Source organism: Ambystoma mexicanum, chromosome 4p, assembly GCF_040938575.1.
Source record: "Ambystoma mexicanum isolate Mex_15411 chromosome 4p, UKY_AmexF1_1, whole genome shotgun sequence".
In the NCBI taxonomy this organism is placed as follows: domain Eukaryota; kingdom Metazoa; phylum Chordata; class Amphibia; order Caudata; family Ambystomatidae; genus Ambystoma; species Ambystoma mexicanum.
In genome coordinates, this window is record NC_090927.1 from 1,290,226,144 (window position 1) to 1,290,251,903 (window position 25,760).

Below are 25,760 nucleotides of genomic sequence, written 5' to 3' on the forward strand. Positions count from 1 at the left end.
TTTCATGGCAACCCTACGACATTTGCTCAAATAATGAAAATTCAGGAATTTCCTGATAAAGAAAGTTCAGTTGGAGAATCAAGTCAACTTGCTGGAAGTAGCTAAACTGCAACATGATCGTTTGCTGCAGGTTGAACAGATTCTATTTAAAATATGTCCAAAGTTTTGTCAAAGTGAATTACTCCTGCCCTCTGAAACTGCAGACTCCAATACGGGCTCACATGGGGTCCCGCCTGATAGTCCATCAATTTTGCTTGACATCATTGAACACATAAACATTTCAGAGGCCCCTACTATAGAACAACAAATTGAAACCTCTACTACAGACAGCTTCTACTACCTCTCCAGAAGAGCTACAAAAAATCACCAAAAAGCACTAAAAAGACTGCATAATGCTAAAGGGGGAGGGAGCAGACTAGATCAAAGTTCCAAGTGTAAACAGATGGATTCATCAGATACGAGTAAGAACCAGCAAAACAAAGACAAACAGACAGCTAGCTCTATCACTGACGAACAAGTATTGAATCAAAGTCAATTAGATGAAGAAAGCAAGAGTGCTCTGCAGATCAGTTCTCTCTCCAATAAAAGCAGGAGAAAAGAGCAGACTTTAGTTGCTAAAAATTGCCCGGTAGATCATCTTAATGAGAAGGATATAAAGGTAGCGAGAGTAAACGATCTTCCACCAGATGTCCCATGCCTTAAGGATGCAATTATGACTCAGCCAAATTTGACTGAGTACTTCTCTGAAATCACGATCAAGAAAACTGATACATCTGTGAAAGAGGAAAAGCATGCAGAAGGTGGTGTACCTTCTGAAAAAATTATCTGTACCAGTAAAGGATGGGTTAAAATTTAACAAACCCTCATGTGAAGAAAAGGTCCAAAAAAACCTTATGCATCCTTTGACATGCCCATAAATTGCACATGTTGGGATTGTATCTTGTACTTCGCAAACTTCCATAGATGAGAGCACCATAGAGTCTGGACATCCTGTGCTCCCTGTACCTTCTATGACTTGTTCTACTGCCAGTGGGCCCATCCAAACTTGCCCACCCGTGCACACTAGTGAAATTGTAAAAAAGGGTTTATCAACTGTAGATAGGAAAACTGACCCTTCAAAATCATAGTTGTGTAAAAATGAACTCTCAATAGAAGAAAGAAAGGTGGTTAGTGGAGAAGAAAATCCCCTAACAGCATCTAATGCTTACGCGGTTTTGTCCTTTAACACTATTCCTATGGAAATGAAAAATATAATTGGCTGGAAGATATGATATGATGATATGATCAGGCATTTGTAACGCGCCTATACACAAGTGTTTCAAGGCGCGACGAGGCAGGGGGGGGGAACAAGGGGAGACAGACAACGATCTTACTAGGCCAGGTGTCATTCAGATCGCGCAAGTACAAGGGTAGAGGGGAAGGGAAAAGTGCATGGGGGAAAGGGAGAGGAGAAAGTGCAGTACAGGGTTATTAGCATACAGCATACAGGATAAATAACAAGGGCCTGCTGGTGGCAAGTGCGAGGTAAGTGCAGACAAGTGCTGGGAAGGGGGGCTGTATGGATACAGACACAGTCCCGTAGTGCAGGGGTTGCCGTGGAGGCAGTGCAGGGGAGAGTGGCTGGGCCGAGAACGGTGAATGGCCCAGTTGCAGATTCAGTGCAGTTTCAGTAGTATTAGCAGGGGAGAGGGGGAGAGAAAGCGGAGGCAAAGAGGAAGGTTTTGAGGTGCTTCCGGAACCGGAGGTGGTTCTCCTCAAGTTTCAGGGAGGTAGGAAGGCTGTTCCAGAGGGAGGCCCCTGCAGTGGAAAGAGATCTGCCCCCAACTCGTTGTTTGGAGAAGCGGCTGACCCTGAGGGAGTTGGAGGCGGATGAGCGAAGAGCTCGAGAAGGAAGATATTTAGGAAGAGAGAGTTGAAGGTATTTTGGCCCAAGGCCCCAGACGGCCTTGTGGACAATGCAGAGGGTTTTGAACTTGATCCTCGCAGTCACTGGGAGCCAGTGTAGTGATTTCAGTCCTGGAGAGATACGGTCCCTGGGCTTGAGGCCAAGGACAAGTCTTGCAGTCCTGTTCTGGATGAGTTGCAAAGGGCGGAGAGTAGAGGCGGGCAGATTAAGATAGAGGCTGTTACAGTAGTCCAGCTTAGAGAGAACCAGGGCTCTAGAGACAGTGAGCTTCTGGGGGAAGGAGAGGAAAGGAAGGATACCTCTGAGGAGGTGTAGTTGGTAGTGTGACTTCTTAGAGTGATCCTAACATCAATGGAATGGTGCGTATTAATCGGTCATTCCTCATGAATGCTCTGTTTAAAATACCCTCGCTCCGCAGCCTTGTTACCAATTACATTGAATAGGTACGCCTTCCTAATCAAAATACTAACCGGATGCTTTCAAAGATGCTTTCTCCAATCATTGCAAAGGTATTGTGGGATCATAAAATGGATCTATCGATGCTTGGGCTCGACATGATAGTCTTTGCTACCATGGAAGATGCTATGGCTTTCTTAGAATATCAACCCCCTCCCGTTCTTGTTGTTGATCGCACCTGGCAGAATGCTTCTATAAATAAAGATCAATCAAACTATATGATGGAACAATTGGCTTCTCTCACGACGGCCTTAAACAGCCTTTCATGGCTAGAACCGCTTATTAAAGCAGCAGCGGCTATAATCCCTCAACAAGCAGCGTCATAGTTGCATGACCTTAAGATCACGTCGTGGAATTGTTGTGGTTTCCACAACTTAAAGAAATGGTTGTCAAAGGCAAATTCTAACTCTCTTCCGCATATTTTCTTAATACAAGAAACCATGTCCTTTGTGAATTTGCACTTTGACAGATTTTCTTCTTTTTCTCATCATGCAGTTAGAGGCAGTGGTGGTAGACCTGCAGTTGGTTTAGCAAAACTCATTAATAATAATCTGAAATTTTCTGTTAATCACATCTATGAATCTGAATTATATTTGATTGTTGATGTAAAACTTGATTTACTTCATAGTTTGAACGTGTTTTTAGTATCATTTTATTGGAATCCCTCGCTATTGTTAGTCCATCCAGCGTGCAAAGTCTTAGTGCATTACTTGAAGCCTTTAAACTGACTCCCCACGCCGAAATTTAGTTAGGGGGGATTTCAATGCCTTTTTCACTATTGATATGAATGTTACAGCTTATGCTCTGAAGCCTTCGTTCTTAGCCATTCAAAAAGGAGATGTGTGGAGGAATCTTTTAGAAAGCTGGGATGTCCATTTGTGTCAACCCGACTTAAAACATGAACGTTTCACATGGAAAAGAGGAAAAGCATGCCCATGGATTGATTATATATTTGCTTCTAAGACCTTATCTAGGTTGCTCTCCGCTGTTTTCACTGTAGATCCACACTGGGAGACCATCTAATGATTGTCACATATATGTCAGGGCAGCTTAAATATATGCAACAAGATCCTTGTCTCTCCCTTATCCAGGTTGAGAGACCTAGGCTCTCGATCAATCGGAAAGCATATACATGTAGAAAATTTACATTGCTTGTTAACGGAGACCTTTGGAAACATAATACTGTGACTTTAGCTGATGCTGAATGTATCCTAAAGTGGTTAAACACAATGGCCCGCTCACAGAAAGAGCAACACACCTTTAAAAAACCTTTTTTACCATTTTCGCATGAATTGACCAGTATTAAACAAAAATAAATCTTGAGCTAAGAAGAGCTAGGAAGTCCATTTTAGCAACCAATATACAATCTTATTTGCTGTTAAAAATAAAAATCTTGCTAAAATATAAGAATGACATGCACTTCATTCGCGCCTCAATTGCTCTGAAACATAATCAGGAACTAGTCGGAATGTTATGCAAACGTAAAACAAAGGACTTTTGGAGACACATTAGATCTACCGACAAAGTTCAGACTTTTGAATTTGAATCTCCAATTGATGGTTCAACTTGGACTTCCTTTTTTCTCAACAAATTTGCGTTGCCCCCAGCATTTTCGACATGTGAAATTCCACCTGATTACAATAGTATTCCTAACATTTGTCCGTGGGGAATTTCTGATATTTTGGCTGTAATTTACAAATTAAAAGGTTCGAAATGTGCAGGGCCTGACGGTCTGCCGCCTTGTGTCATCAAAGATTACCCTTGTTTTTGGTCTACTATCTTTCTTGAACTATTTCAGGACATTTTTCGATCCAAATCAGTTCCTTCATCCTGGATCACTTCTATAATTATTCCTTTACACAAAAAAAGGACCTTTTAATGACCCGAATAATTTTAGACCTATTGCCATCATAGATGTGGCTGCTAAAATGTTCGCATCTCTAATTTTACAGGAGTTGGAAATTTTCATTCGCAATAACGAGTGTTTAAGAAAAGCACAGGTAGGCTTCCGTAAGGCCATGGGCACCCTTCTCAACGCCTCTATTTTGGCACACTTGATTGCATCTGCCAACCTACCGGATAACAGTCCAATTTTTGTAGCTTCTTTAGATCTTAAAGCTGCATTTGACAGCCTAATCAGCGGCATTTTGTGGCAGAAAATGATAAAGACAAAGTTTCCTCCTATCCTGATTACTTTAGGTGCTATGTTACATTCTAACACTAATTCCAAAGTACGTATTAACTATGAAGGTACCTTGACTGAAGCCATCCCTATCTGGATAAGAGTTAAACAAGGATGTAACCTGGCGGCCATATTATTCTATCTCTGTATGGCGACCTAGATAACATCTGGAATAAAGAGACTTCCTTTGCAGCCCGGCTAGGATCGCTGAATCTTTCTTGGCTAGCCGATGCCGATGATATCTTACTCTTTGACAGAACCCAATCGTGCCTTCAAATGAAATTAGAAAGCTTCTTACTGTACTGTCAAAATCATAACCTCACAGTTAATCCACAAAAATCTAACGTCATCATATTTTGCAACCGAAAAAAAGTACATCATTTTACTTGGACGATTCACTCCATGGCCATATCCATTTAAAAAAATGTAACATACTTGGGCTTCACGCTGACAAACAACTCCTTTAAAAGAGTGAAGGAATTATTACTGGCGAAATTACTGCCCTTGAAAGGACAAATGAGATTAATATTTCATAAATTTTGCAGTTTTTCTCTCCTGCCTGTGTTGGAATTTTATGGAACAAAAGTAGTACCCATCCTACCATATGGGGTGGAGCTCTAATTAGGGGACTTGGGTTCTTTGCTTGATCAACTTCAAGGTGTTATTTGGAAATCTACTCTTGGGTTGCCTGCTTATCTTCCTAATACAGTGTTGAGGCATGAATTGGGTCTGAACGCTCTATCAGCTTGTTACAAGTGGCGTCTTATAAATTATTCAAAGATGTTGTTTCCCCCTAGGACCTCTATTTATGAAGAATTTAATAAGATGCTTCTTGGCTAATAATCCAACTTCTGTTGCATCATACAAAGAGAGAATGGACAGTTTACTAGAAAAAATCAATATGCCTGTTGATGATCTTTACATGCATATGAATAAGGTTAATAAAAAGCTCTTCCAATGGGATTGGGCAGAATGTGGTGATAAGCTACACTCATACTCATCGTTTGCTCAGTACACAAAATGTTTTCATTCACAAACACCACTAGTCCTAGTAAAGAGGTGCGAAGGACCTTTATGTCATTCAGATTAGATATGCTCCATACAAAAATGCGGATTAATCACTGGAGTAGGAATGAAACTGAGTCCCTTGATGACATATGTAGATTTTGTAAGGTCATAAAAGAATCACTGAAACAATTATTTCTCTTTTGTCCTTATTTCGAAAATGCACGATGCCGAACAATGAAAGAATTTATGCAAGCCAACACCATATTTGCTCGAAATTGCATTTGGCTGAACTGTATGTGGGGAACAAACAATACAACGTTACTGGCAACTGTAAGGTTGGTAGATGTCATAATAACAGAGCTGAAAAGAACGGAAAACATACTTTTAGTCAAGTAGATCAGGTCCATGGTTCTCTTTTTCTGTTGTATTCTTTTGATGAATGTATATGAAAGAAGTTTATACAGTATGAGGTGTATATATTTTGACTGTGGTAATCTTAATTATTATTTTATGAAATTGTATATTATTTAGATGGCTAATGTATTGTTGTACAATGTCGTCTTCTTTCTTTTTAAAAGCACAATCTGGATGTAAACTTTTGTATAATTTGTGTAAAGGTGCTTTGCACTAAAAACAAATCTTTTTAATAAAAGTCAAGTCAGCCACAATAGTGTCAGGAGAGTGCGACACAGATGAATGAAACAAGCATCACTTTAAAGTTGAAGCAGTGGCAAAGAGTTGATGGATAAGCAGCCAAGAAGGTGAATCAGTGGCATGACCTGTAATGGGTGGACTGTGTGGTCCGACAACTGTGCCTAGATCAAGTGCCCCCTTTCGTATGGTAAAGCCATTGAAAGCACCTATGAAGAAGATTGTGTTCTACCACAACCTCTTATGTGTTTTTGAAGTCAAGAAACTGAACTGCCTATGTGAAATAGTGAAAAGTGATAATATCCATGTCCCATGGAATTGTGTTATTTTAAAAGCTGGAAGATTTGAACTCTTGTGGAAGGGAACCTATATGCCTTTTAAACTATTTTGAACCTGGGTAAGGGGAAGCTGATTGAAAGCCAAGGAGCTGAAAGCAGCTCTGAACTTTACTTTGAACACTATATGTTTTGTTGCTGACATCCATAAACATTCTATACAATTAGACGTGAGGGTAAGTATAGGTTTTTCTACACAGACTTTTACTTTTGACTTTCTGACACAGACTATCCTTAGTTTATTTAGGTATGGAAATCCCACCTTAGCATAGGGAAAGTTAGGCCTTATTCAACCCTGCATTTCAAAGTTAATTGCACTTTGTGGACCAAACTTGAACCTGTGTCTGTGTCAGCTTCATGAGGCCTTCACAGTATCAGTAGTCAAAATTCTGCTGTATTTACTGCATCCATTGTGGTAGGTTCTCCTCATATGATATTGCATGAATATAGGCTGAATTGTGTTCGATCACATCATGTTCAGTATTTCTGGGTTAGGTTTGGACATTGGAATTGTGCCGAGTGGTAATACTTCAGAAATTCTTAAATCCTGGATATTTTGCTGCTATACTGCCAAACTCTTAATGTCGCCCTTAGTACATTTATTCCCGCTCTTCATTTTCGGTGTGAAAACATGTGTGGCACTGTTTCCAAGTCTGTTGAGCATCACATACTTCCCAAGCAGCATGTTGCTGAACATGTTTGCAGGTCATGTCTGATGCTTCAAGATATTTCTAATATCGGTAATCTACAGGCAGACAGAGGCAACCATGAAAATGTTAATGAGAGTTAGTAATTTAGTCTACTCCACTACTAGTTTGGACTTCTTTGCTACTTGTAGAGCTGTGGTTTCAATACTGTAAGTATTCCTACAATTAGTACTATTGAAGCCAACAACCGTGCAGTCTCCAATATTTAGGACTGGTTCATATAACTGAAAAGAACTTAAAGTTACTTACCTTATCTGGTAGCGTTCTTTCGATGGGATGTTCCTCCGACGTATTCCACATCTATGACAGGTAATGACCACAGCTGTGCTGCTTTGGAAAATATTTGGCATAGGGCGTCCTGCGTCGATAACGTCGATACGTTGCTCCTCGAGGGCCTCCGTCGAGGTCGACGTCACCGGATGTTATATATAGGATGCACAGCGCCCGTAGCCTCAGTTGTAGTTTTTTCCCCAGAACGAGTTGCACCAATCTCCTGCCTGTATGACTGCAGAAAGCCTTGTGGAAAAGCTGCAATTGCATAAGAAATTCTGTAGAGGGGCAGGCTGGGGAGGGTGCGATGTGCAATACGTCGGAGGAACATCCCATCGAAAGAACGTTACCAGATAAGGTAAGTAACTTGTTCTTCGAGGGGATTGTGTCCTCTGACTCCCAAAGCCGTACCAACGTATGGAGGTGGGAAAAGAATTTACAATTTAGAATTTTAGAATGCCCAATTAAATTGCTGAATAAAGGACAGATCCTGCCCATGGATGGAGTCCAGGAAATAGTGTCTCACAAAAGTATGGACAGAGACCCATGTGGTTGCTTCGCAAATATTGCGAATCGGAACACCCCTCTGTAGAGCAGTGGAGGCAGCCACACCCCTAGTAGAGTGAGCCTGTAAGCCTACTGAAGAGTCCTTTCGGGCAAACGGTAACACTCAGAGATCGTCAAAATGATCTATCTAGACAAGGTCTGTTTGGAAACGGCCTGACCCAAGCGCCTTCCAGCATACCCAACAAAGAGCTGATCGTCCACTCTGACCCGGACATCCGTGATAGATAGAAACTCAAAGCTCTTCTAGGATCCAACCTATGGAGCCTCTCCTCTTCCTTACCAGGATGTGGAGGAGGATAAAACGCCAGAAGAATCACCTTCTGGTTCAAATGGAATTCCGACACAACCTTCGGAAGAAAAGAAGGCCGCACCCGCAGGACAACCCTGTCCTTATGGAACACAGTAAAGGGTGGCTTGGCGGAAAGTGCCTGCAACTCACTCACTCTGCGTGTGGAAGTAACCGCAACTAAAAATACAGTTTTAAAGGACAACAGTCTCAATGGACAAGAATGTAAGGGCTCAAACGGAGTTCCCATTAGGAACTTTAATACCAAATTCATATCCCATCCCGGCACCTGGAAAGGCGACGGTGGAAACACATTAGTTAGCCCTTTTAGAAACTGAGAAATGAAAGGGATCTTAAAACAAGAACATTTCTCAGACGAGCGCTTAAATATGGACAGCGCCACCAGGTAACCCTTAATGGTACCCACTTGCAGGCCCTTGTGGGCTAAAGAAAGCAAAAAGGACAAAACCAAAGGAATGGACATTGGAAAGGATCCACATTCGGTACCCTGCTCCAGTCACAGAACTTTTGCCAACGGCAACGGTACAGGGATTTCGTTGTGGGCCTTCTGGCTGAAAGCAACACCTCGATCACGCCTTCGGGGAGGTCCCAATCCTTATACCTCAACCTTTCAGGTACCAAGCATGAAGGCCGAGTGACTTGACCTCTGGATAGAGAACCCAACCCCCCTCCTGTGAAAGCAGATCATCTCGGTAGAGCAGATCGTCTCGGTAGGGAAGACGGCGTGGAGGGCAGATGGACATGTCTAGAAGGTGCGGGTACCATGCTCTTCTGTCCCGTGCCGGAGCAATGAGGATCATCCGGGAACCGAACCTCCGCAACACCTGCGGAATGACGGGGACTGGAGGAAACGCATACAGTAGTGGGAAGGACCACTCCACTACAAAAGCGTCCCCTAAGGCTCCTCTTAGAGGAAATTCCCGCGAGCAGAATCTTTCGTACTTCCGGTTGACACTGGTGGCGAAAAGATCCACTTGTGGGGTTCCTCAAAGAGCGAAGACCTCCAACAGAACTTCCTAAGCCAGCTCCCACTCGTGAGAGACCGTGCTCTGCCCGCTCAGAGCGTCCGCCGCCGCGTTTTCCTCTCCGGCCAGATGAACTGCGGAGATCGAAATTTCCTGCTGGATGGCCCAGAACCAGAGCTGCATCGCCTCACTGCACAACAGGAGTGACCCTGCCCCCCCTTTTTTGTTGAGGTAGTGCATGGCCACCGTATTGTCCGTCATAATCAGGACATTCTTCCCCTGCACAGACGGCAGAAAAACCCTCAGGGCTAGCCTGACGGCCCGCAGCTCTAACAGATTGATGTGGAGTCTGGACTCCGACGGAGACCAACGGCCGCTGGCTGTCAACTCATTGGCATGAGCTCCCCAACCCATGAGGGATGCGTCGTCACGATCGTCACCTCCGGCCAATGTTGCCAAAACAGAGCTCCCTCCATCAGATTGCCTTCGACGGTCCACCACAGAAGATCCTGAGCGACCGAGGGCGGCACCTGAACGGGATCCGACATCCTGCCAGAGAACTGCGACCACTGCATCTTGAGAGCCCACTGCAGAGATCTCATCTGCAGCCTGGCCTCTGGCACCAGGAAAATGCAGGATGCCATGAGGCTGAGCAACCTCAAGAACTCGAATGCCGGGAGACTCTGGGCATGTTGAAATGTGTCCACCATCTGCAGAATGTGATGGGCCCTCACCTGGGGAGGCGAACACTACCCCAGGGATGTGTCAAGCACTGTATTGGAGCCGCTGGGTAGATGCCAAATGGGACTTCTTTAAATTGAGGGAGAAGCCCAGCTTTTGAAGGGAGTGGCAGGTGACGGACAGATGATCTAGGGCTTGCTCAGGAGATCGCACCCTGATCAACCAATCATCCAGTTAGGGGTAGATGTGAATCCCCCTTTCCTGAGATACGCTGCCACCACCACCATCAGCTTGGTGAAGACCCTGGGGCAGAGATCAATCCGAACGGCAGGACCCGAAACTGAAAGTGCTAGTCGCCAACCGCGAACCTCAGGTACTTCCTGTGCTTGGGATGAATCGGCACATGAAAGTAAGCATCCTTGAGGTGAGAGACACCAACCAATCCTGAAGTTGAAGGGCCTGGAGGACTTGAGAAAGAGTTACCATCTTGAACTTGTCCTTCCTGAGGAACTTGTTCAGCCAACGCAAGTCCATGATGGGTCTCAATCCCCACGTCTTTTTTCGGGATCAGAAAATAAGGGGAATACCATCCCTTGTTCCTCTGTGCTACAGGTACGAGTTCTACGGCATCTTTCTCCAGCAGGGATAGGATTTCCCGCGCAAGGAGCGGATCCGGACGCTTCAAAGAGAGCTTCCCCGGCAGATTGTCGTGAGGCCTCTGCCGGAAGGGAAGACAGTAGCCGTGGGTTATGATCTCCAGAACCCACACATCTGAAGTAATGGCTCGCCATTCTCCAAGATGCTGCGCAAGTCTGCCCCAACCGGCGAACCATGGGACACGGCCTCATGACTGAGTTGGCACGGCTGCGGCAGTGCCTGAGGGCAAAGAGGCAACTGCCCGCGCGGCTTTGGTACCTCGAGTACCTTGCTTTCCACCTCTGGTATTCCTACGGTGGCCCCTTTGACTGGCAGCTCCTCTCGATCTACCAATGGTAGAGTAGTACCGAAAGGAACCTCCCCTCCATTGCTGTCCCCTAGGACAAAAAGGCGGAGGTTGGCGTACTGCAGCGCTCAACGACTTCACTGCAGCTTTGGAGGGCTGCAACCTCTCAAGGCTCTCGTCAGCCTTGCTGCCAAACAGATGGACCCCATCAAAGGGCATGTCGAGAAGCCGGGATTGCACATCAGGAGCAAACCCCGACTTCCGCAACCAAGCAAACCTGCGTATCACGGTGCTTGCAGCCATGGACCGGCTGACAGTCTGCCGCATCCAAACGGGACTGAGCGGATTCACACATGGCATACTTGCCATGTTGCACGAGGGCTAGAAAACCATCCCGTTCTTCCCCTTCAGGAATATGCTCAGCTGCCAAAGATACACAATTCCACAGAGTGTGAGTGAATCTTGCCAAGGCACAAATGGAGTTGGCTGCCTTCAAAGACATACCCCAGATGAAAATACCTTCTTCGCCCAACCATCAAGCGATTATCGTCCCTATCAGGAGGGATGGTAGGGTACGCAGCCTGCTTCGTGGGGGCCGTAGCCGCCTGCACCACCAAACTCTCCGGAGTAGGGTGCGTCATCAAGTAGCAGGGGTCACTACTGGCTGGGCGGTATTTTTTCGGAAGCGACTGTTAGGCAGAAACCTGTGCAGTTCCCTCTGGGACCACTGCAAAAGATTTAAGACTACAGGCGTTTGGCAGTAAACCCACTTGGTAGCAGTCTGTACCACACAGATTCACTGTGGTAGCTGTGGCTGAGCAGTCAGACTTCCCTCAAGAAGAGTTAGGCAGTATATAGAGCATACATAATTGGTACAGAGGCACAGTAGTACAAGCAAACACTGACCAGAGCTAGGTGTAAAAGTATATAATTATTTATTTAAAAGACACACTCGTAATTTACACTAGCACAGAAAAGGTAAGTAAGTCAAAACACAGTCACTATTACTTATATGTACATCCCTAGTTATTTGTTGGACAAGTCTAAGTTAACACCACTTATTTCCAAACAGAGGTGAGCGCTTAACGTCAGATGGCACTCCAACAAGTTAGTTAAAAAGGGAGGGAAAAAGGCAGAAGTAATGAAAGCAGCAAGGTAAAACACTTTTCACATAAGGTTAGAAAGGCAGTCTATTGTGGAGCACGGAGATTTGGTTACGAGGCCCGCTTCAGCGGGAGCCAAGCGAAAATATGCCCAAGATCACACAATGTCACAAGTCTTTGCAGGTGGTTAGAAAAGGTTTTCCTAAGTTTAGAAAAGTTTAGTTAGGGTGTCCCAGGCTTACCCAGGTTCGAGAGCCGGGGGCTAAATCTACCCCGTGCAATCGGTGGCAAGGGAAGCCGGGCGGAACACAGTACCTTTAAAAGTGGAAAGGATCCTCCAGCGGTGCTAGTTGTTCCTGGTAGTGGGTGCAAGTCGCGGCGTCGTCCAGAGGAAGAGATGATCTCGACGTGGAAGAAAGCTGGAGGTCGTTGCACTACCAGGGAAGAGACCAGCCGTGGAGTTTTCCGGTTACAAAGGATTTTACCCCTCTTTCGTGGTTGAGGTAAAAAGTTGTATCCCGGTTGCCGGGGTGCTTGGCACAGGCAATGCGGCCACGAGATGCTTCAGGACGGCGAAAAGAAGGCAGAAACTGGTTGTCCCCACCAGTCAAGGGAAGGAGACTCTCCGGCGGGAGATCTCCTCTGTCGTTGGGAAAAGTGGTGAGACGGTTCCGCAGGGCTCCACCGGTGGTGTCGTCTTGGCAGGTCGGGTCGGCTTCTCCCTCTTCGGCTTCTTAGGTCCTGTGGCGACTTCTGAAGAACCCGTCCCAAAAACCCTGCTTTTATGCAGCAAACCCCCATTCATACAGCCTAGCTGTCACTCAAACATGCTAAGTGGTGAGCGGGGTGGCTCACCACTTGGGCCAATCACACCACAGTGCGACATGAGTTGGCAAGGCAACTCAGTCCAGGGTGCCTAAACCCCCTCCCACACCCCCTGTGGTACCCAGACAGAATGGCACCACTTCGGAGGGCTTCTGTGCAGAAGCCCGCCAAAAGTGGAACAAAGGCTCGACTCGGGTTCAGGGTTACTGAAGTGAACCTAGACGCCATTTTGGCGGCGAGTTCTGGCAAAAAATCCCAACCGGTGAATTTATATTAAATAAATAAACCGGCGGTATCTTTAACATTGCACCAAAAAGTGGTGCATTAAAATCAATGGGAAATCCCATTGAGAAATATTCCGGTGGAATATTTCCGTGGTATCCACTGCCACCAGCCAGAAACTCGGCGAGGGGGGGACAGTACCCCCTCGACAACAGACCCAGGGGCAATCTAATTGCCCCTACCAGTACTTCCACAGTATGATGGTTTGTACTGGTTAAGTTCCTAAGTTAAGACTAGTAAAGTCAATGGGGACTTTACAGACCCAGGGAGACAGTAGTCAGTCCCAGGGTGTGGAGTCTATGTTTGGGGGTCACTATGACACCCCTGTGTTACTGCACGGAGGGTGCTGTGTAACACACATTCAAAAACCAATGATAGCCTATGGGGAAAAACTACCCCATAGCCCATAAGCACATAGCAAGTCACAGAAACACTCTCAAGTCATGTCCAAGAGTGAGGGTAAAAGAGTCTCACTCTTGGCAGGAGAAAAAAGTAAACCCCAAAAATCCAGCAAAGCTGCTGGGGGACTCACTAGGTTAGGAAATTCAGCCTAAACAGAGAATTCTCCCTAACAGCGACTTATTCCCCGCGGGGAGACTCTCCGGAGCAGTCCAAGCCGCCGCCACCCTTCTTTCCAAAGCCATATGAAAGGGCAACACCAGGTCAGTGGGTGGACCTTGGTCCAGGATGTCCGTCCGATCATCCTGATGATCAAAATCAACAGGTGGAGCAGGCCATCCCTAATGAGGCCCGAAGGCATGCGAGTGCTGGACCGAGCCCGTTCATTTCCGGCTTCTTTTGAAGGTGCGGATGGAACTGTGCCTTGCGATTTGAAAAATCGCCATCATCTGCTGGCGGAATGCATCCCATTCGGCCGGTGACGAAGACTTGGTGGGACAAGTCAACCGTCTGGCGGAGTCCTCATCCGACGAGGACGGGGAAGGCGACCGGTGACAGCACTTCCTAGAATTCCTCAAAGAGGCAGAGGAATGGCGGCAACCACTCTGAGGCCGAGACCCCCTGGATTTTCGCCGACATGGAGAGTCGCCCCTCGAATCATCGGTCGAAAGCCCAGCGGAATTCGATTTATGGGGCTTAGACACCCTACCTACCTTTAATTTCTTCTTACGTTCCCGAGGTGGGTAGCTAGTGGTATATGTACGTTGTTTTCTGTTCTTACGTTCCCGCAAGGCCTTAGACGTCGGGGACTGGCAATCATCGCAGTTGTCGGTGGCGTGGCTTTCGCCGAGGCACCAGAGGCAGATGTCGTGCAGGTTCGTGATGGACATTTTCGAACCGCAGTCCCGACATTTTTTTAAAGCCCGACTTCGGGGTAGTCGAAGAAGACGACATTGCTATCGAAGAGAAGAATTGAGCGCGCCGAGATTCTGAAGCAAACATGTTTGCGGAAAAAATGGAACTGAGGCTACGGCTGCCGTGCGTCCTATTTATAACATCCGGTGACGTCGACCTCGACGGAGGCCCTCCAGGAGCAACGTATCGACGTCATCGACACAGGACACCCTCTGCCGAAAATTTTCCAAAGCAGCACAGCTGTGCTCATTACCTGTCATACATGTGTAATACGTCGGAGGACACAATCCCCTCGAAACATATTTTCAGATTAGGATTTGTGGTAATGCAATCTGTGCATTTTGGCTTTGCTGAAGACAACTGTGCTAATAAAAGATATGACCAAACTGGCGTTGGATATATCCTCCTCTCTGTAACAGTGTCTACAGTGCACAATTACATATGGTGCTAAAAAAGAATCTGAAATGTGGCTATTGTATGTTTTGCGAATGCCCTAAACCTTTGTGTCCTATTAACTATTCATTTTATATTTTAGACATATTTTGGAATTGATGTTTCTGCAGTGGAAGATCCTGTGCAAAGACGTGCACTGGAAACCATGATAAAAACATATGGACAAACGCCCCGGCAACTATTCCATACAGCGCATGTTAGCAGACCTGTTTCAAAACTAAATATAGAGGGAGAGCTGCCTGCTGCTGTTGGTCTCCTTGTGCACCTTGCCTTTGGTGAAACAAAGGAGCACATTAAGGACGTTGTATACCCAGTAAGTTATTTGTATGCATTTATATAAAAGAAATTGTGGAGGAATGTGTTGTACTGTGAAAGGTGTGTGTGGTAGTTCCATTAAAGTGGTAGGAATGCATAACAGGCTGGTGTTTGGTTTGGGTGCCCCTCTTATTTTCATCAGTGGATGTATTTATTCACCTTTCAGTGCATTTACTACATATCCAGGTTATCCTTGTCTTCTCTGTGGGTCCTTTCCTCTGCGCGTACCTGTCACAGCCTTCTGTGTATTGCTGAAATTATTCCTTGGGCAGGAACCCGCTAGCTCACCCGTGTACACAAAGCATCGAGGCCACTGAATCGTGGCACACCTCATTCTGGATGGATATTTTGTAGGTTGAACTGGATTTGGAGTCAATTGCCGCCGGTCTACATTGATAGCATAATTCTGTATTTGGCCTTTCTGTCCTTCTCTTTGTAATAGTCATTCTCCCCTTGATGGATTATTCTTCTGTGAGCATAATTTTACCCATGTTTTCTGTCCCTTTCCCTCTTTACTCTATGTACCTGCCCCCTCCCCCATTGATGAAGGACCAGACCCATTCGTATTGCAAGAGTGCTTTCCTTTTTACCTGTTGAGGGTGTGCATGGGTGCGGCCACAGGGTGCGACTCTGCCTCACAAGTCACCTTCCTCCGGCATCACCCACCAGTCCCTTTTTGCATGTAGATGGGAGCGGTGCCTTATAACAGTGCTCCTTTTTTCGCATGCTGTGCTCATTAATTTTTTCTTTGCAATTGATTTTGGTTCCTCTAGCTAATGTCAGTGTCTGTCGGTTTTTCACAATATGCTTCCTGTGGGAGTCTCTTCTACACCAAAGCATATTAAAGCTCTTAAATCAGGTGCAAGCCCATGGCCTATCAGGCTAATTTCACCAGTGCATGTGCCGAGGGGCAATCCTGCTCTGATACTGGGCTTAGGCCTAAGGGGATTTTCTCACGCACTAGGACTACCAGAGTGTTGACCTCTGAAGTCCTAGGGCCTACCTGACAACAGTTTGAGGTCCCCTGTACCGCTATCAGGATTGATCCTCAAAGTTTAGAAAATCTTGTGCCTAAGAGATATGCACTGGACTTTACTTTTCTGTGCACCTCTGAGTTACCGCGACACTCCAGCCTACCCAAAATGGTGGCCAGGCATGATGCAGAGTATGAATCAGGCTTTTACCCCTGTGACTCGTTACCATCAAAGACAGTAGCAGGTCCAAAGGTGGCACGATCCACGAGCTCAGATTCGATTCCCTCCTACTGTGTTGATGTATGATTTCATCCCTGAGTGTACAGTTTTCGGCGGTTCAAACCTCTTGGTGCACTGCATATTCATCATCCTTTTCTGCTCAGAGGTATTTCGACCCCTGTTCTTCTTCGGTTCAGCAACCTCATTATGTTCCATCAACATATTCCACAACTTTGCCAGTCTTAAATCCTTCAGAGATGCAGGCTTGGGCCCAAGGTCAGCTTACTTGGGTGCCAAGTCACAATAGTGAGGACCATTTCTCTCATGCTTTATGGGACAATAAGTCTGAGCGGGTGACTGATCCTTTGAAGTCTCTCATACGTGAGGTCTTGCCTCCTACTATTCCACCAATGTCCGTGTCCCTCCCTATGCCACCTCTTCAGATCCCTCCTGCTCAGGCGCTGCAAGTTCTGCCTCCTCAAGTGCCCCTTCCTATGGCTCCAGTCCTCACCCTATATCAGAGAGTCTGCACTTCTGTTCTTCTAATGACTCCAGAGCCCACATTAGAAAGGCATAAGGATGCTCCTTATCAGTGGGATTATGGTGTAGTGTTTTTGGGAATCTATGTCTACTACCTGTTTTTCTACCCTCTTGCCTTCTTACTTCTGTAGCCTGCAACTTCACTATCAGGCGTTCAGTCTGTGTTGCTCCCAACATGTGGACATTCATGCATTAATACCTCCCTCTCCATCTGTCTGTCTCTCTCATCATAGTTTGCTCATTCAGTGTAAAAGCTTGGTCTGCAGTTTTTGCTGCTCTGTGCTCTCCTTCCTGGCCAGCGTGAATTGGCCTCCACCTCCAAATGGTCACACACTTCACACACACTACCAAGATACCACTCCCATTCCGCTCTTTGTTCCGGCTGAAAGGCTGATGGCTTAGTGGGCTCATCAGATTGTGACCAACATAGTGTGATTAATCTATTAAGAACCTTACTGAAACCCTGGTATGAACCTCCTCTCATGTGGCCAGGGGAAGGCAACGGCTACCTGATCCTGGGGGCAGTATTATGTGGGAGGATCATACAGGAGGGAATTCATATAAGGGGGAATTGATGACATCTTTCATCCAAGATTCCCATATCCTTCCTAAGACATTGATGGCATATTGTAAAATAAAGCAAACTAATGAAACTGCTGTGCAATACTTTATGGACTCCAAGATCCATAATGCTCTTGGTACTGGGACGAGGAAGAGCAGCCCAGTGTAAGTAAGGATCAACAAATCCATTAACCAGAATGTGCAGTCTAGTTGTTATAGACCAAAACACCTGAGCACAACATTTAAACTCGGGAATGAGTTGCAGGTGAAGGGAGATGCCAGCTGAGAGGGAGATGCTGAAAGAGTAGCTGAGGCAGAGGCAAACCAGTCTACTGAGTCCGCTGCAGAAATTGAATGGAGGAAACCAGCTGAGGTTGATGCAAGATATGAAGGCCTGCCACATTCCAGAGTAAGCGCAGCTGGAAGCGGTGTCAGGATAAGAAGCCCAGCGGAGAGGGAGACATGCTCCCAGCCCGACGTGCAGCGCTTTGGTGTGCAGGAAGCAGAGGAGCGTCAACAGAGCTGGGAATCAACCATGCAGAACGCTGAAGACACGCGAGTGCTGGTGGGAGACGGGAGACCCACTGAAGCATCAGCAAAGTGAATGGAGATTGCCTTGATTTATGAAATTGTGTTTTGAGAGACAGACATTTTTGCTTTACCAAGGAGGATATTGGGAAATACATCAATTCCTTTGATTTTTGGAATAAGTATTTATGGAAGAGACATTTACTTTAACAAGTGGAAAGTCGTATTTGAAGAAAAGATCTCTTGAGTTGAACTGAATAGAACTTTGTTGAATCAGAACTTATTCAAAGGTATTCATGCAGTGATCCAGGGGAAGGGAATTACAACCCTGATCACAAGGAGTATTTTCCAGAACCTGTAAGGTTGAACTTGTATTCTTTTGTGTTGAATTGAAGACAGCCAAATATTCCGTGTGTTATTGTATGTATTAGTATGAGGGTCAAAGACTTTTGGAAAATAGGTCATCTTTCTTTAGTTTGCTAGGTAGGGACATCCTTGTTAGGATAGGGAAACATAGGCATTTATCTCACCCTTTTTCATTTAATAAATGTCAAACCTTTGTGGCTATCTTGCATTGCTGACCACTTGCAATAGACAACACATCTACATCAAGCTTACTTATCAACTGAATCCCCTCAGACAGCCCCCTGCTTCACAGAAAACCTTATGAATGGGTTTGCGAATCCCACTGTAGGTCTCCAGCGTGTCACCACACTTTGGCATTTCAAGCTTTGTCCAGGGTAAGAAGGGCAAGGCAGCCACAAAATTGTTCTGCAAACATGGATGCCCCACACCTCAAACAGAAAAATGACACACGTGCATTTGGACACATTGGAAGATGGTTTCTGAAATAGAAATATCAACACTGTCTCACCCCTACTACTCATGCAATGTGGCAACCACCTTGCTCACCCTTTTACCGCCTTCACCCAACCACTACCAAAAAGCATTTAGGTTCCACCAACATCGAGTAGGCTCTGGAGGGGCATCAAATTAGAAGTGCTCCTCTATAAACTAGAAACCTACATAACCACATCCTTTGCAACAACCAGACGTAAACACAAATGGAGGACTCCACAACATTTGTGTATGGGCAACACAAACTCAAGACATACCAGCCCCAAAAAGCGTTTCATATAAGAATCAAGGTACTAAGTTGGTAACCCCAGACTCAATCAGCTCAAGAAAAGAAAGAGAAAGTTAATCCTATACAGGCAAACTGATCTTCTAGCAACACCTCTAGCTATAAATGGAAGAAATTATAAAAGCAAAGAAAGATTACTAAGCACACCTTATGGAGTCTGCACAAAACAGCCAGAAGGAAATGTGCAAGGTTATCCAAAAATTTAAATACCTTTCAGCTCACAGCATATCCCAATACTTTCTGAACAACTTTGCGATTCCATATCAGAACACTGCAGTTTTGACAAATGCAAGAACGCATGGACAAGAAAGGCCAAACTTCCCAAAACCCAAAGTTGGAATCACCAAAAAAGATGACGAGCACCAGTAGGAAGAGCCTGTCACTGCTTCTAAATGCAAGAGATCTTAAAAAGGTAGCAGGCGCTCCTCTCCAGAAAGAACATAACATGATAACCTGTTCGGAGATGAGAGTTTGCAGCACACGCTTTTTGCTCACTGTACCTTTCACAGATGGGAAATAGCCATTTGCATATCAGTCTTTGTCCCGCCCACATGGACAGTCCAGCACCGAAATGCTATGGCAATTCCTCTCTGAACAAGAGTACCAAAAGCAAGAGATCATAACCACAATCAAGCCAGCACGATCGCTGGAAGACCCATAGCCCCCAACATCTACAAAGCAGTAATACAATAATCTGGACTCAATTAATATTTCAATCCTTCCTCTATTCATGCAAAGGATCCGGCGTCCTCTCACAAGCCTTTAAAAGCACTTTTTCTAAGCCTCCAGTGAAATCTCAACAGTAGGCCTCGATGACACAGCAAGCTTTCATCGCATCTCCAACACATTAGTCACATCGAAAATGCTATAGAAATCCTTGGACCACTTGTAAAAACTCAGTCAACTCAAACCCATCCAATGCACATATCCTCTAGGATATATCTGCAGCATTTAAAATGATCAGTCTAGAAATCCTGCTAGAAAGATTTGGGAACCTTAGTTTAAGGGGAATTATATTAGGCTGAATAACTTTTCTCACGGACAGGACCAAGACCCCACACCCTTGTAGCCCTTTTCATGCTTCCAATGTGAACCGAAAGTGCGAGTTGTTCTGCTCCAGGGAATTTCCTCATCAGGGAGCTATGGGAGATTCTTTGACTGGATTTTCATCCTTTATGCGTTCCCGCCTATCCCGGTCATACCACTGGTTCTTAGCAGGCTGCATCTGTTCGGGTCTACATTGATCTTATAAATCCAGACTAGGCTCAGAGAACGGTGGTAGCCAGAGTTGCTGTACTAATCCATCTGCACTCAGTGGGGCCTTTCCAAAGACAGTGGACTTGTTCTCCCTTTGGAGAATGCTCCACTCTAAACTCAGCAGCCTGAACATTCATGCTTGGCTGCTGAGTGTTCAGTTCTCGCCAAACTCCACTTCAAATTGGCTGATCTACCTCTTAAAAATAAGGATTCCAAGATGGCGGCCAGCGGGGGAGGATGTGTCTGAATGTCTCTCTCCTCTCCGGGCCGTGACAGTACCATAAAATAAAGCAATGTGTGTACAGGCAACATACACCCTCATTTATGGAAGGGCCAGGTGAAGGGAAATGCAATACCCGGAACATTTGAGAGGTTCGACAGGGCACCTTGCAAAGTGCTGAACAGGTCCCGGTGCAGTGAGTGACAACCAGGTTTCCTGGCGGGAAGCGGGCACCCAAACACTAGACTTGGAGGGACGAGAAGGAGTGAGGAGGAGCAGAGAGAGAGGATAGGCAGCAGAGGGGATCAGCCACAGTGTGATCCAAGGCGGAAGGAAGGGAGGGAGTGGGGCTGCCCCAGCATACATTGCCCAGTGATCTGAAAGGGCACAAGAGGAGGTGGGGAAGGGTTGAAACCCAGCCTCACAACACAGCAGAGGGATAAGGTGGGGGAAACATAGGAGTAGAAGGAGAAGAAGAACGCGACTCCTCTGAAAGATGCAGGGGCCTCACAAGGTCCGGTGGTGATGAGGAAAGTACAGTGACGACGGAGGAGAGGCCTCCCCCAAAGGAGCACAACAACGATGCAGGAAGCAAAGTGAGAAAATTGGGACTGAGTTTGGGGGGGGGGGCAGAACAGATTTAATGGTCAGTATCTCCCAGCAGCTAGAAGGTGGTAACGGGTGGAAGTGAATGTGGGTGTAGCTGTGGAGAGAAGCCCTCACACCGGAAAATAATCGGACCACGAAGCTTTACAACTGGGGGTACAGGGGAGAAACCCCAACAACTTCCTGTCTCCAGCGGATAGCTCAGGGGCAATGCGCTCATCTTGGAGGCAAGACAACGCCGGGCAACACAGGTTCGATCCCCGGGTCCACACTTAGAAACCTATGGGTATTAAGCGCGTAATAAATAACCCATTACAATTACAAATTACAATATGTCCAAAGCGAGCGGAAAGGCGGTAGTTGCAGCCCAGAAGACCCCTCAGGCGAGACAAACGACTAGCATCAAAGAGCTGTGGAGCTCAGATAACTCTTTGCATTCCAGAAGCGGGAGGCAAGCCAAAGTCCATTGACGCAGGAGATCAGCGAAGAAGGAGCCTTGGCCCTTCGCAAAGAGGATATGCAAAGCTGATTTAAATAATTTCAAGACCAGTTTCTGGCCTCCTTTCAAGCTCAATTTGAAACATTGAAAGAGGAAATGAAGCAGTCGGTACAGGAGATCAGACTTGATGTGGCTAAATTAGAGGAAAGAACAGACACTCTGGAAAAGGTGGTTCAAAACATGGAAGAGTTCATGCAAAAGACTGATGAAGTGGTAGAACATCTTTCTTGTATATCATGTAATCTGGAGAACCAATGTGAGGACCTGGAAAATTACTCACGGAGGTCGAACATCCGAATAAACAATTCGGAGTCAGTGGAGTAAAAGGATTTGAAGGACACGGTCCAGCAACTCTTTGCTGAAATCTTGGCAAACAACTCAGAGGAGATAGTCTAGCTAGACAGATTGCATTGAGTAGGTTCAAGGAGAGCAGTGGAACCTGGCTCACGCCCAAGTGATTTATTGGTGGCAGTAACATCATATGGCCAGAAAGAGCAGATCCTGAGGATAGTGGGACAGGTGCTTATTAATGGGTAAGAAGTTCAGCTATACCAGGATCTCGCGCAGGTCACGCTTCAAGAGACGGATGGGTCCGGTGGTGACCTTCTTGGCAAAGAAACAGATTCGGTATAAATGGACATTTCCTTTTGGGCTGCTTTTTTCCTGGGAATGACGTCGGCACAGGATTCCGACCTGCGAAGAAGGTGAACAGATTTCAAATTTGCAAAGAGAAGATGTAGGTTGCTGAGAGGAACTACCGCAAGGAGAAAGGGGGTCCAGGAAAGCATGGGAGTAGAAAACAGTGATGAAGAAAAGCAAAGGCGGAAATAAGCAGTGAAGTAGAAGAAAATGATTGGGACTGAATAGCATCGTAGCAAGATGGATGGATTCAAGAGGGAAAGCGGACATATGATGAACCCTGATCGATGGGTAAGACTTACACATGTTATCATATAGTTTGCAGCCAGAGGGGTTGGAATGGTGGGGGGGGTCGAACTAGGAATCTCTAGTGGGGTTTAGTATTCCCAACAATGACTTCTCTAGGATTTTATGAGGCCAGGTGCAGCAGACACTTCCTGCGAGAGGACCTAGGAACCTGAGCCTTCCTCAGGGGAAGGGTAGCGAAGTGGGGGACAAGTTGGGGAATTATGTTGACAGTTGGGGATGAGGGAAGGGTAGGGGTTAGTATGGGGGATGCCGGTAGTGGATAAATGTGGGATAAGGAACGAAGGTCAAGGTGGGGTGACGGGGGAGATTACCATTAAGTTGAAGACTCTAAAGGTGCTAACATACAATGTAAGGGGACTCAATGCCCCCATTAAGAGGAAGAAAGTGGACATTTTTTTGTGGGGAGTAAATGCAGAAATTCTCACATATAAGCAAAAAAGACAAATGGCAACTGCGAATTAGATGATACACTCAACTCTTTCAGGCGAATGCAGGGGAGAAAAAGGCAGGGGTGTTGATAGCGATTCATGATGAGTGGGAGTACAGGCGCGGGAATCCTTTGCAGACAAAGATGGTTGGTATGTTTTTTTTAATGTTACCCTCAGAGACCAGAAAATGACACTGGCCTCGGTGTATGCACCAAATACGGGACAAGATGGTTTCTTGAAGGGGGTTTTGTTGAGATTAGAGGAGTTTGCCACAGGGGAAATCATTTTAGTGGGAGACCTCAACATAGCATGGGTGCCCCCACACGATAGGAATAAAAGGACAATACCGGGAGCGCAGTCTCCGTCCATGGCACTTGGAAGGATAATGGGTATGCTTGCTCTCCAAGATGTTTGGAGGGTTGCATAAGGACAAGAGCAAGGATTCATCTACTATTCCCATGTACACTCCTCCCAATCTATGATCGACTATATCTGGGCCTCCACAGGACTATTGAGAAAGGTAAGGGATATAGAGCTGGGATCTATCTCTTTGTGGGATCATGCCCTGTTACATATAACCATTACACATGGAAATGGAAGTTCCCCACAGAATTCCTACCTGATCAGGTTCTAGCTAAGTCAATTGGAGATGAGATGGAACAGTACTTTGAAGACAACGAAACAGCGGATGCGCCACAGGAAATAGGTTGGGATGCCTTTAAGGCAGTCATGAAGGGGGCCTTTAATAGCACTCAAGGCAGGGAGGGACAAACAGAGAAGTCAGTGGGAGGACGAATTGTAGGGGAAGTTGAGAGATATGCAGTGGACATGTCAAAAATAATCTGACTAATAAACTAAGAATGGCTCTGAGACATATTCAGGTACAACTAGGGATGTTTCGAACGAAGCAGGCAGAGAAGTCTCTTTTATACTTGAAACAGTGGTATTATGTGAATGCCAACAAAGCAGATCGGCACCTGGCGAGGCAACTGAAGGAAAAGGGGCACACTCAGACAATTTTGAAGCTTCGGAATAGTCAAGGGCAGGTCAAGGCAATGAATGAGGATATTGGGGAAATATTTAGGGAATATTATCCAGCTTTGTATACGTCGGAGAACCCCTATGGGGGATTAACAGGAGGAATATTTTGAAAAGCTTGTGCTTCCCCAGATTTCGGAGGAGGATAGGGAATTTGTAGAGGAAGACATACAGGTGGAAGAGGTGAATGGCCATCAAAAACCTACCGAAGAACACGGCACCAGGCCTGGATGGGTACCCAGAGTGCTTTTATAAATAATATCAGGACATACTGGCCCTGAGGCTTACACAATTATTTAACACATTCAAAACAAGGGGTTCCATCACACAAACTATGAATGAGGCTACACTGGTGGTATTTCCCAAACAGTGCAAGGACATAGCACTCCCAGGCTCATATCGTCCGAAAGCATTGACAAATCTGGATGCAAAATTGTATATGAAGATATTGCCTGATAGACTATCAGACTTGCTGCTGAAACTAATTGGACAAGATCAATCTGGAGTCATACCAACATGGCAAACATTTGATAACACACATAGAATTTGCCACCTAATAGAAAAGACGGGGATGACCCAAAATCCGGAAATTCTCTGGTCATTAGATGCAGAAAAAGCCTTTGACAGGGTTGAGTGGTACCAGCTATTTCACACATTGGAACATATGGAGTTTGGTATGGGATTCATCCAAATGGTACGGGCCAATTATAATACACAGACAATTTGCATTGCTCTCAATGGGATGTTATAAGGACAGGTAACACTGGGGCGAGGCACCAAACAAGGTTGACCGTTATCTCGGCTGCCATATGCTATTTATGTAGAACCTTTATTGGTTAAGATGCGGGAGGCGGACCAGGTGTAGGGAATAACAATGGCGCGAGAGGCGCACTAAGCAATAGTGTTTGCAGATAACATGTTGGTGGCACTGTCAGATCCGGAACATTCCCTACCAGAGCTCATGATGGAACTGGAAGCATTTGGGGCAGTATCTGGGCTAAAGATTAATGGACAGAAATCGGAAATTTTGAATGTATCAGTAAATCCTGAGGTAATGGAAAGGCTTGGGTCTAGAACGCATCTAAAAAATGCATAAAAAGGTATTGCATACTTGGCGTAATTCTAACGAAAAAGATAGGGTAAATGTATGGGGCAAACTATCCGTAACTAATAGAAAAAATGAAAACAGATCTCATGAAATGGACCACCATGACAATAACATGGTGGGGGAGAATTACTGCAATAAAGATGGTGATATTATCGAAACTGTTTCAAGCACTGCCTATCAGGGTTGCAAGTTTTTTTTTTTCAGATCTCTCAATAGAGCTGTAACGTCATACAGTTGGAAAAAGAAACCACCAAGGGTATTGACGCCCACACTAATGGCTCCTAGGAATCAAGGGGTCTTGGCTCCCCCCATTTTCATAGGTATTATGAGGCAGCCCAACTGCGGTTAGTGAAAGAATGGCTAATGTGGCTGAATAAACAACATAGAAACCCAATCACCAAGATAAGTGAGATAATTGGG

General features: G+C 45.6%; 1 protein-coding gene across 1 annotated transcript in view; it reads left to right on the plus strand.

The window, feature by feature from the left end:
• LYST (lysosomal trafficking regulator) overlaps positions 1–25,760 on the plus strand; it is a 3,942,656-nt gene that overhangs the window by 3,047,789 nt on the left and 869,107 nt on the right. Inside the window, exon 45 of the mRNA XM_069606985.1 lies at positions 15,038–15,268. Coding sequence (XP_069463086.1) covers positions 15,038–15,268 — 231 coding nt within the window. The remainder of the gene's footprint in view (positions 1–15,037; positions 15,269–25,760) is intronic.